General features: G+C 32.2%; 1 protein-coding gene across 10 annotated transcripts in view; it reads right to left on the bottom strand.

Annotated features, from left to right (window-relative positions):
- DIAPH2 (diaphanous related formin 2) overlaps positions 1-13,140 on the bottom strand; it is a 916,386-nt gene that overhangs the window by 659,647 nt on the left and 243,599 nt on the right. For all 10 annotated transcript variants that reach the window (XM_032257749.1, XM_032257747.1, XM_032257748.1 and 7 more), the window contains 4 exons: positions 12,066-12,176; positions 5,733-5,851; positions 3,725-3,841; positions 1,427-1,545 (listed from right to left, as the gene is read on the bottom strand). In XM_032257749.1, coding sequence (XP_032113640.1) covers positions 1,427-1,545; positions 3,725-3,841; positions 5,733-5,851; positions 12,066-12,176 — 466 coding nt within the window. The remainder of the gene's footprint in view (positions 1-1,426; positions 1,546-3,724; positions 3,842-5,732; positions 5,852-12,065; positions 12,177-13,140) is intronic.

Genomic DNA, 13,140 nt, shown 5'->3' with positions numbered 1-13,140 from the left:
AAAAAAAAAAAAAAAAAAAAAAAAAAAAAAAAAGAAAAGAAAATAGTCACTTATGACACCCTCAACAAAATGCAAAATAAACTTGTCAAACTCATTGAAAAATATGCAATGAGGCTAGCATTCACATTCACTTCTGGGTAAATTGGCACAAGCTTTCTGAAAAGCATTTGGCCTTTGAAAGTTCATACCCTCACTTATAGAAATCAATCCTAAGGAAATAATGGGAAAAAGACAAACATTTATATACAAGAATGTTGACAGCACATTCATTTATAATTGTGAAAATCTAAAAACAATTATAAATGCACAAAAAGAAAGGACTGGTTACAATGTCCATGGTATTTACAAAATGGAATACCATAAAGACATCAAAAGTCATATTTTGAAAGTTAATGTGGAAAAACTCTCATAATGCTCCAAGAAAAACCAGGATACAGACAGATAGACAGGTCATAAAGAAAGAGACATAAGGAAATGTACCAAGCTGAAAAGGGAGTGATCATGAATGTAATTGATAGTTTACCACTTATGTAAGTTTCCAGATTGCCTGAAATAAATATGCATTACATTTAAAACAAAAAAAATACATAATAAATAAGTTATCCATTTTTGAATGTTACTGTTTATCTGCCTTGTGCTATGGAGTGAAAAATAACATATAATTGGCATTAAATAGCTGTTGTTTTCTTTAAAGATAAGACAAATGAATTCATGCTTGAACCTTAACAACAGTAATTCCAATTAAGTATAAATAAGACTGCTTAGCCATAAAGGCTAGATAGCACAGCACATTTCACAAGGGAAGGTTAAGATCATCCTTCCGAGGTTGTCCTGAAAAGTACTGCTAACTACCAGTCTTGGATGATATAAGGTCATTTCCTTAGTGATCTAAGGAGATGAATATGATCACCTCAAATTCTTTCTAATTCTAAGGTCTATGAAAATATAAGTTGATCTATTTGTTAGCCTTAGAAGGTCTCACGTTATTGAAATGAGTCTGTTTTTCTTTTCTAAAATTTGAGCACTAATAACATAATGAGACCCCATTGTGTACATGATTTCTACAAGACCACTAAGGTACCAGTATAAAATGAATTAAATATTTCAGAGTCATGTTTTTAAAATAGTAATGCATTCATCTATAATAATATGATGGGTTTTTGTGGAGCACTAAGCTTAAACTACCTCCAGGAGTGTGGGAACTTATCAAATAAGTTAGTATTTCTAATCTCACAGGAAGAACTCTCAAAATCATTATAATTAACAATTATAGCAATTGAGTACCCAGAGACACAAAGATTTACCGGATACTAATAGAAGTTCAGTAAGAACTGAAACTTCTTACTGAACTTCTTCACTTAAAAAGTGCTTATAATACAGAAGGTATAAAACACAATCAGAGGACAATGAGGATTATGTTACGTACCTATCAGATGAGTGAAATCAATGTCTAATCTTTGCCTGTACTTGAAGTCTGGATCCATACCACTGCAATGTAGCACTATCTGTGAAACACATTCTTCAATTATTTTGTAATATTGTGGCCTGAAAAAGAGAAAGTATTCATGAATGCCTTTCTATGCATGCAAATCAATTTTCTTTAGAAGAGATTCAACATATTAGAAGGACTAGGTCTTTTTCTGAAGTTGTTCAAAAAAATCCTGCAGCCACTACACTCCCTTAGGACAAGTATGCCTAAGCTTAAGGATGGTCTGGGTGTTACAGCACCAAACCACTGTGATGTAATCAACAACATCCAGTGACTTAATAATCTAGTTTGCAGGGATTCATGCTTCTGTTCAAAGATACTTATCAACTTTTTCTATTTACTTATGCTATTGTTTCTAAGGTTAATAAAAACAAATGAGCCATTAGTCCTACATTCATAGATACAGAAACGGTTCTAGGCATCTACAGGTTCTCAATTTCAATAAGGGATGAGTTTCTTCACATTAGGTGGCAAGCAATGTTTTGAATTTATTACAGCACTTTTAGTCAAGATAGCTATAACAGCTTACAAAACTGGACAGAGCCACTTATGTTACAAAACTATTCCAAGGATCTATTTATGCAACACATTTTAAAAGATCCATTTTATAAAAACATACACACTTAATATGCATGGCTATTGCTTCAATTTGTTTAAAGTGTCAGAGGTTTTAAAACATATCCTAATTCTGTAATCTATCAAGGTAATTCTGGCTTTAAAAATGACCACTCACATACTGCAAAATTTTTCAAAAGCACTTTTGCATTAAAATTTGAGTAAGATTTAGTACTTGTCAGGGGATAATAAATTCAACAGAGAAAAATCAGTAGTAAGAATTACTATTATAGACAAATTACGATATAAACTTCCCTAAATATAGTGTGCTGATAACCAGCCAACCTACTAAAGATGTGTAAATGAAGCCAAATAGACTCTAATTGCTCTTCTATGTCTTTAGTAATGGGTCTGGTCCCAAGAATAAGAATAAATAGCAATATATATTAAACATCTGGGTTTTTTTTCAAGTCATCATCAGGTCGAGAGTTAATACTGGATTATAACCTCAATCTAGTCAATGGTTAAATAAGGAAAACACAGCTGTTCTCTTTCAGGCCAGGTTAATCATCCATGTGGAATAAAATGCTTGCCACACTTCTGCCTCACATGGATGTTCTTAGGATGAAAAACATGCCATATGATGGTAACTTCTCATTTATTCATAGTTGCTGAGAAATGCATACTTTCACATAAATGACATTTCCCAGGTAACTGAGTATCTATGGGCAGAGTACCCCGTTTACATTTGTCAGAACTTAATTTAAAATACAATAATTTCAATGTATTACCAGCCTTACTGCTTAAAAAACAGCACAAAATTTAATATTTTAAACATTTTGTATGTCTCTGTAATGTCACGATGCCCATCAAATTATTGTACCGGTCTGAACTATAATCATTCTCTGGGCTGCTTTACAGCTGTAATTTTTGTTGAGGCTGTGCTGGCCTCATGGTAGCTTTCCTTTTCCCTTTAATCAAGCAGGTTTTGAGAAATCAAAGAGCCTAGGTTGTCAGAATTTCACGCAAATTAGAGTATGAAGGACAACTAAGAGTCTCTTGAACAGTTAAATATAATATCATGGTCACCAGGCTGTGGATAATTTCAGTCACTCAGAAACCTTTACATAACTTTCTGGTTTTCAGATATATTCCCTATTAATTAGATTCTGAAACTTTTAACTTTAGCGGTTGTTATAATACTCATTTATTTTGAAGGATGACATTACTAGACATGAAATTGAAATATCAGCACTATAATTTTCTTAGATGTTAAGATCACATTTATCAGTAAATACTGTAATAAGAGAAATAACAGTAAAAGCTTACTTAATATGCACAAGACAAAACCTTCAAAGTTCTACCCCAGAATCTTCAGTGCTTTTTCTTTGATATCACTATCTAGCAAATAAAATCCATTGCAGGGGCGGTGCAATCTGCTGGGTTCATTGCTACCAAAGTCCTATCACTGGAGTACCCCATTTTTAAAAGTACATCTCTCTCTTCTGGCCAAATTTTAAAAATGAACACCTTTTAAAAACTGTTACCTAAAGGAGTCAAACTCTTATACCCTCTGCGTATATATATATGCACATATTCTGTAGGCCCCACTACATTGTTCATTTTCCTTTAATATCCAATTCAAATTATAAATATAGTACTCTCATAACTGCCTCTTACCTGATATAATAATCATTTCTGATAAGCAAAAAATGTTGTAGAATGGATAAGAAGTAATTTTCAGCAGCAGTGTCCTTCAGCATATTATATAGAAGATGATACACTTCATTCATATCAGTAGAAAGTAAAGGAAAAAAATTAAAGATTCTTGATGGAAGTTTCATTGATAACAAAGGTGTTTAACTTTGTAAAACATCCACTTAAAATCTTGCTTCCATTACTATTTCTAAACCTTCAACTCTATGATCCAGTATTTAAACATCTGCATAAAGTAATGATTCTATGGAATCATTTTGATCTTTTAATTAGAGAGACATACCTCAAGAGCATGTCCAAGACCATTTGACTATCAAAATCTTAAACGATCTGTTATTCATATTTTGAACTCCAGATTATAGCTGGTACCATTGAAATGGCCATGCCATCAGTGAACATGGTTTCCTTTCGATCTCCCTGTAGTTGTGATAGAGGACCTATATTATTCATGCAAATCACTGCTACTCTATTTTCACTGCCACATAAGATAGAAGGCAAATGAGCATGCTGTAAACTGCTAAAAGATCACAAAATCAGTTTTATTTTATCCAGATGAAATACTTACTAAATCTGAAATTATTATTGTTTTCATTCATTTGTATTTCACTATTTGATAAAAAATGAAAAGTAGAGACAACATATAAAGAGTGGTAGAAATTTAGATGCTTTCAGTAAACTAGAAATCAGATTTCAAAAATGGATCCATTTTTGTAATAAAAGTGAGAACCTGGAAAACCAAGGTAAAATAAAGATAAAACATAAGATGTAATTCAATATCCTAAAATAACCTAAAATGTCCACATTTTCTCCAAAGTAGAATTAAGCACATGATGGCTTACTTCTTAGACCCCACATAAGAGTGTTGTGCTAAAGTCTCATGAGGTCCTTAAATGGCTACACAATGGATCCAAAAATAGCTTTATGGTGAAGTTTGATTATAAGAGAAATCTATGTAAAGATATTAATTGATATGAAAAGCATTTAATATTATAGAAGCCACAGTAGACTGGTATCACTAATGATATATAAAAATTACTAGAAATTATTCCTTATAATAACATTATTCATTGCATACACATTTATCCAATACCTATGTGTAAGACTTTCATAGATGCATTGAAGGAAAAAAGATTAAACATAACATTTCTGCCCTCAATCTCACAGGAGCACAAAAGTGTACATAAACAAAATAGAACAAAGAAAGTACTTTGGGTATTTCAAGGAGGAGAATATTACTTCCAGTTTTGGAGGGTGGGGGCAAGGGGTAGGAAAGGGAAGAAAATATCACTGAGAAAAAGTCCAATGCAAAGGTCACTTTGGTTCTGATGTGTTTCCCAACTTCACCACAATCCATTAAGAAACATAACAGGTGAGAAACAAATGGCCAGCAATGCTATGACAACCATCTCTTAGATCTAAAATCACTTTATATAAAATTGTTGCCATCGGAAGGTTATATGCTCAGATGCTTCTACCACATAGCCTTGTTATAGGTAGATACTATTGCATCTAAACATTTTAGTTATTGCTAAGAAACACAAATATTTGAATACAGAACAAGACATTTATTTGAATTGCACTGTATCTCTAAGTCACTGAAGCTTGATTTAATAAACTGAATAAGTATTTTACCTATAGTCACATATGAATGCAGTGACCGTTTCCCAAAAAAATCCTTACATGTAAGATATATTGCCTTATGCTCTTCTTTATTCAAGACCACTGAGCAGAGTATACCTATAATACTGTGAGCCATTGTGCAGATTCCAATACACTCTGTGTAAATCATCAGGACAGCATGACAATTCCTCAACATGAATCTCAAGGACAGCATCATAGTGAGGTTTTAATATAAATAAATGGGTATAAATTGGCCTGGCAGACAAGAACTCTAATAATGGTCCACAAAATCGCCCACAAATCCCTTTCTCACAATGCACACAAAATTGTTTTGTGCTTTGTCAAAGGATATTCCATTTCTGCTCGAATGTCATTGAGACGGTGTGATAATTCAGTTAGGTCATCTTCTTTGTTTTCATCAAAAACTTTCAACTGAATATCAAGTTCATCATTCTCTTTTTCTTTCAGATCCTAATATATAAACATAAAACTTAACACATGAATAACAGTTTGACAACAGCATATTTAGGTAATAAAGGGCAGAACACAATTATTCATTTATAAACACAGAAGCAATTTCAAATATTGACGAGGGTACTTGGTTTTCTGAAAGTAAATGTAGCTAAATTTTTCTATTTCCAAATAAAAGGACCTCATTGCATTCACTTCATTTTTTTCCCATGCCCTACATTTTGATTATTCACATTAAAAAATTAACGATCAGTTCTACAACAGAAAAACACTAATTGCTAACAACCCAAATTAAATGTTGTCGTTTCGACTAAACACACTAATCAAAGATTGCAAAAGAACTCATGCAGTCAGAACATTCACATATGCCTCTGGCAAAAAATGCAAATACAGATCAATTGTATTAATGAAGAACAAATGCAAGGATATATTCAAGCACAACAGTCCCAAGTATGGCGTGAAAAGATGTATAAACACATTTATTTTAAATGATATTTTGTGATTTTAAAGCAAAAAGGCATCAGGACTTTTTATCAAGCTGCACATCTACCTCCTCCCCCACCTTATATTTTTGCTTAGCCTAATCACAAAATACCAACTTGGGAATAAAAGTTATGTTTTTGTAATACATTATAAGCACATGCATTACAAATCTCTGATAATTTTCATAATAATAGTATAAAAAATTTAGAAGCATGCCACACTAGAGATTGTTGGGCTCAATATATATCACCTGGAATATCTTTTAAAATGTGTCCATTAAGTTGCAGCTTTCAAAACCCAAATCGATAATCACAACTGTGGATGTTCAAGGGTGATACCGAAAGTGAGACTAGGATGTTCAGAGCTGAGCTTGAACTCTAAAAGGAAATGCAAGCATGGTGGACTTCAAATTAGGTCGATAAAACAAAATGGGATACATTTCTTGTTCCTATCTTTATTCAATAGAATTATTATAGCGATGTAATGACTATTACTGAAGCCAAACAAATTTCAGCAATTTCTAGATGCCTTTTTTCTAACATTCACATACCTAATAATTTACTGAAAATTTACCTGCAGAGCATATGAAAATAATTATTGTTTCTAGATAATTTCATATAAAACATAACAAGTAAATGTATTTATATTTGGTTTCCTTTTTAGAACTAACTTGCTTTAGCTCTAGTTTTCCAGTTTGAAATGGAATGAAGAAATTTATTAGAATGCAAACTTATCTAACATTGCTGGGTCATATTATCAGGTGACTTCTGAACTCTATTTAGAAAATTATATAAGCCAGACAAACCCAATACAATGGACATTGCAGAAACAACTTTTTACTCATTTTAGAGTATAATTTTTTTTCTCATTCTTATCACCATATATTCTCTCTCAGAAATCATCATAAAAATTAAACACTTTCAACTATGTCAGAAAAATTTAAGTACTGCCATTTAATTAGCATAGAATGTTAGAAAACATGAAAATCAGTCAGCATGATTAAAATATTTTCAGTGAAAATAACTGGTTAAATGTGAAGTTTAGTTCTTAATTAGGTCCGGACATTATTTATACAATATACATAGTATATGAGCATATATAGCACAATATAAAATTTAGACATGTATAAATGCAATAGTTTACAAATATTCTTTATTAATAATGCTCCAGGCCTGTCAAAGTTGGTCCTCATTTAATGTCCTCACTAGTTCTTGGAAACTGCAACTTGAAGCAAAAAAAGTATAACAAAAGCAGTTTTCTTTTTCTCATCAATGTTATAATGAAAGGACATTATTCAAGGATCTGCTGTACATGGTTGTGCTTTCAGGAACAGTTTGCAAGATCCTATCAATGACATTAAGTGAGAACTTACTGTAAATATATATTCATATACACATACACATGTTTACATTTATAAAACTTCTTTTCAGCCAAATCTCAAGCCTCGAAATATTCATAAATTTATGATAAAGTAAACATTTACTGAATAAATATTTTTACATAGTAGAAATAAGATGGCTATGCTATAAAAGTAAATGCAAATCTGTCACTGAAGTTTTATATATTAAAATGTGAACTATCACAAAGTTACTGAAATACACTGTTATTAGTTATGTGAAATACTCTAATTATGCTTGTTATTTTTTAAAAAGACATGCTGTATAGATTTAAACCTATTTTTGGCAGAATCCCTGAAATATATAATTTTCTAGAAAATAGTGTACTTCAAAGGAAATCAAAGTCCATTGCCAGTACACTACTGATTAACAGTCAAACAATCAAAATGGAGTCTTCAAAACAATAAGAAAGAGTTTTACTTACTTTTAAAGAGATAAAAGTATGCCCACTGCCTACAAACACCATTTCATATTATGTTTTTTCTTCAAATATCTGATTTAACTAATATTTTCTTAATTATTTAACTAAATAAAAGGCAGATGGGGAAAACTTCACAAGAAATCAATGTAAATTAAGTACAGAAAAAATACTATTTTAAAACTCACTGGAGAATTTGTAACAACTCATTTATTCTACATTACTAAAGCAAATTTATCAGACATAAAATTTCCATATAAATGAAATACAAACTCTTTTCAAACATCAAAATTTAACCATAGGGATGGGAGGAATCTTGAAAATAAACTTTTACAGAATATAATTAAGATAATTAGATTGTCTTGAAGATTCCGATAATTATTAAGAAAAAAGTTTCACTCTACTATAATGTTGATCTCAAGGATTATTGAAATACTAAGAACTAGTTTTCCCCAACACATAATGGTTCTAGATATATATAATTTTTTATCCATGTTCCAACAATTAATATTAGCCCTAACCACATCTAATTTGTTGCTTTGAATATACTATATTCTAGAATATTAGGGAATTCTTGTTAGAATTGTATATTAAAAAAAAGAATAGAGAAAAATGTAAGGATTTTAAAGGCTCATCTATGACCACATTATTAAGCTTTAGTGCATATATAAAGGATATGTAATGTTACTATAAATTCCAGTGGTTTAAATTTAAATAGTCAACTAGTAGGTTAATTAGATACTAATTGACATGTGAGGTATATAGTATATGTTAACCCATGACCACTCTGTCCTCCTCCCAAATTGTGATAAACTACAACGGTAGTGAAATCTATGATTCCAAAGAAATTATCTCTAAACTTCTCAAGGCCTATCTGCCTGAATTCTTATTCTACTCTTGCATATGAGAAATGCCTGGCCAGGTGTGGTGGCTCACACCTGTAATCCCAGCACTTTGGGAGGCTGGGGTGGATCATTTGAGGCCAGGAGATCAAGACCAGCCTGGCCAACATGGTGCAACCCTGCCTCTATAAAAAATAAAAAGAATAGCTGGGTATGGTGGCACACCTGTAGTCCCAGCTACTTGAGAGGCTGCAGTGGAAGGATTGCTTGAGCCCAGCAGACTGAGGCTGCAGTGATCTGTGATTGTGCCACTGCACTCTAGCCTGAGTGGCAGAGCAAGAGCCTATATCAAAAAAAGGAAAGAAAGAAAGAAAGAAAGAAAGAGAGAGAGAGAGAGAGAGAGAGAGAGAGAGAGAGAGAGAGAGAGAGAAAGAAGAGAAGAGAAGAGAAGAGAAGAGAAGAGAAGAGAAGAGAAGAGAAGAGAAGAGAAGAGAAGAGAAGAGAAAGGGAAGGAAGGAAGGAAGGAAGGAAGGAAGGAAGGAAGGAAGGAAGGAAGGAGGGAAGGAGGGAAGGAGGGAAGGAGGGAAGGAGGGAAGGAGGGAAGGAGGGAAGGAGGGAGGGAGGGAGGGAGGGAGGGAGGGAGGGAAGGAAACAAAAGAAAGAAATACCTGGGGAGAATTTTTTTTTTTCCCAACCAAACATCTCTGCCCTATCCTCAATACACTATGATTTTGACAATTTCTCTTTAGGGGGACATGTCCAACCTCTTAGTTGAGAGTCAGAGCCATATTTAATCATATTTAGCTCTACTGTCTTAGAGAGAAAAAAAAAATTGAGAATCCTTGTAGGTTCTATTCCAAAACTTTTGCTTCCCACTTTTATCTTGCTGGAGAATCACTGAGATCTGAGAAGCAGGGCATAACAAAGAGATGTGACAGTTAAAGAAAATTCGAATTGGAAGTATATATTAAGAGTACCACAGGCTAGAACAGGTAGTAGCTGTGGGGGAAAATAGGGTATGGTTAATGAATACAAAAATACAGTTTGATAGAAGTAAAAAAATCTAGTGCTCAGTAGTGCAATAGTGACTATAACTCATGATTATTTTTATTTCAAAATAACTATAAGAGTAGGATTAGAATATTCCCAACACAAAGAAATGATAAATGCTTGAAGTGATAGATATCCTTTACCCTTTGATCATTACACATCATGTTCTTGTATGAAAATATAAATTTTGCCACAAAAATATGTACATTATGTATCCATAATTAAAAATTATTTTTAATTTAAAAAAAGAATATATAAATTAAGAAGTGCATGATGCCACAAAAAGTTTTATATAGGGCCATAGGGCCAACGGAAAAGTGTAGCTTAGAAACACTGGCACATAATCTTAGCTATATGTGTAACCAAATGAATAACATGAGACCACTGAGCCCAACAGTGATTAATATGCCCAGACAAAAGTGCAAAAGTTTAAGGACACGAGCTACAATATCATACCTTCTCTGAAAAATGAGGGACTAAAATAAATTAAAATGAGAGTCACAGTGCTCTTGACTAGCCATTCAGTAGTATAAAGCAGAAAGTGAATGTTCAATTATAAATAGAGGGAAATGAAAGAGAGAAAAGTAAGAGCAACAGCTATGGCAGAAAACATGGCATATTAGTAATTGAGCAGAGGATGCCACAGAGCCCTTGCAGCCAGCAAGTCTTCAAAGCTATTCCTATAAACAGAGAACCAGCCCAGTAAGAACAAGCACGGAAACCAACAAGAAGGCAATTCAAAAGCAAACTACAATCAAGACTATAAGATTATCTTTAGCGACCTAAGGCTACAGACTTTGGATGAAAATATAATTAGTGGAAAAAAAAAAACAAGAATAATCATATGTCACACAAACTATATTTGGTAAATGTGCCTAAGCTAACTGCACACTGAATCTCTAAATGGGTCACTTAAAATGTTGCTTTGATTCACATCCAATTCCTTGGTTTTTAGTGTCAAGAATGAAAGAACCACTTCAAATAGGATTGACAGAGAAATTTCCAAAACCAGGTAGACCCAATCATACATCTTATTACAATGGGTTTAACAGGTCCAATCACACAACTTATTACGATGAGTTTCAACTACTTTCAGTTAAAAGTATCCCACCACACATTACAAATTTATACTGCATACTGGTTTCTCACCAGGAAATGTCCTCAATTTGGGTATTTCTGGCAAACTAGGTCATACACACACACACGTGCACACACACACACACACACTCACTGACATTTATTCTTGTTTTTTTAAAATCTCTCCTCAGTGCTTTTTCCCCATTTCCTTACTTTTACTTCTTGTCTCATAGGTATATTCTGAGTAGCTTAAAGACACTAGCATAATTTTACTTGTCTTGAACAATGCCATAGTCTTCAATAAAGTCACTCCTCAGTTAATATACTTAATAAAATATAAAACCAGAGTAGTTGTATTTGTATTTATAAAAATAAATGTGCTTATTTAGTTAAGATTCAGCATATAAAGCCATTCCAAAAATGTTTTTAGCACTATCATGATTAGAGCAAATATTCACATTCAATTTAAGAAATAAAATAGTTTTTGATTTGAAAAGTTCCTACAGCCTTGTAACGAGAGTAACAATCTTAAGTAATGTGTCTAGCATATACTAATCAAAGCTCTATGCACACTTATGCTGAATACCAATTAAATCAATCTAAGTTATCAAAGATGAAAGCAGAAAATGTTAAATGAAAATTGAAACTGCAAAAACAAGTCTCATGTTTTCAATATTCAAACTTCAAAGAAAAGAAGTTCCCTTTTGACTTAAGAAAACAACAAAAAACAAAAACACATCACTTCTGGGCACATTATTAGCTGAATTCTGAATCATCATTTGTATGTAAGAGAATGCTGTTACTGGAATACAAAAAAGCTTACAAAATGTCTAATGCTTTACAAAACAAAATAGCAAAGCACATTTATTTACTAGCTTCAAATGCTTTTGTTGAAGTGAAAAAAAATTAAAATTCATCAGCGTAATAAATGTATACATTCAACTTACCGGTAACATTGTTTTTAGTCCTGAACGGAGGAATTCATTCCTTAAATGTATTCGAAAATCAAGCTCATAAGGAGAGGTGACAAGGGCATTTATAAACTGCATGCAGGCCACCTGCAATCAGAAAGCAAATTTTGTTTTTAAAAACATCCACCTTAAATAAATTAATAAAATAATTCATGAAGATGATGCATTCACTAAAGGCATACACACATAATGATAAAATAAGAAATGTAAATATTTCTACAAGTATAATGATTATGACTTTAATTAGAAACAACACAATTAACAACATAGTATATAATGTTCAAAATAATTCTAACAAAGACGTGATGACCAAGTAGGTTATACTTTTTAAAATAATATGAAGAAATATTAAACTCCCTCTGAAAAACCCAAATTGCAAAAGCGGGCAGACAGAGCCCTTTGAAAAAATCACAAAATGTATCTTTCATGTCCAGTTGTCCTCACAGTATACTTGGCCTCAATTCGACAGGGTTATAAACACTTCTAATACAAGTACCTTAATATTAAACAGGGAACAGTGATAACTTAAATTATTACATTAATTTATACTCTTGCCATCGTCTTAATAGGATTATTTGTACAAAATATGTAAAGTATTAAAATATGTAATTAAGATGAATAAACTTACCAGGTATGAAAAAAAAGATAATGGAAGTGAATTAAGATCAACTAGAAGGCACTGTAACACTAATACTAATGCACATTTCAAAATAAAGCATATGTAAGGGCTTGTTTTCAAGTAAATTATTTGATTAAATATATTGACACTAAAAAATGAGTTATACTTTTCTTATCTTCTGATTTTCATATTCCCTATTATAAAAAGGAACTTATTTTCTGGTAATTTTAATCTAAAAGGGAATCAACAAAATGCTAAGTGCCAGGTATTCCATAAATTATTTCTAAATAGCATTTTTGGAAAATGCTGCTCAAATCTAAGGTAACTGGCTAATCATTTAACTGAAAAGATGTAATTTAAATTTATTATTTTTGAAGACTGCAATAAGTAGAAGAGTGTTCATAGTGCAAACTACACGGAGTCTCCTCAGAA

The sequence above is a fragment of the Sapajus apella genome, unplaced genomic scaffold (genome assembly GCF_009761245.1).
Source record: "Sapajus apella isolate SASKATOON/1434 unplaced genomic scaffold, GSC_monkey_1.0 scaffold98, whole genome shotgun sequence".
In the NCBI taxonomy this organism is placed as follows: Eukaryota; Metazoa; Chordata; class Mammalia; order Primates; family Cebidae; genus Sapajus; species Sapajus apella.
Note: the sequence above shows the minus strand (reverse complement) of the source record. Positions and strands in the feature narration are given on the sequence as shown.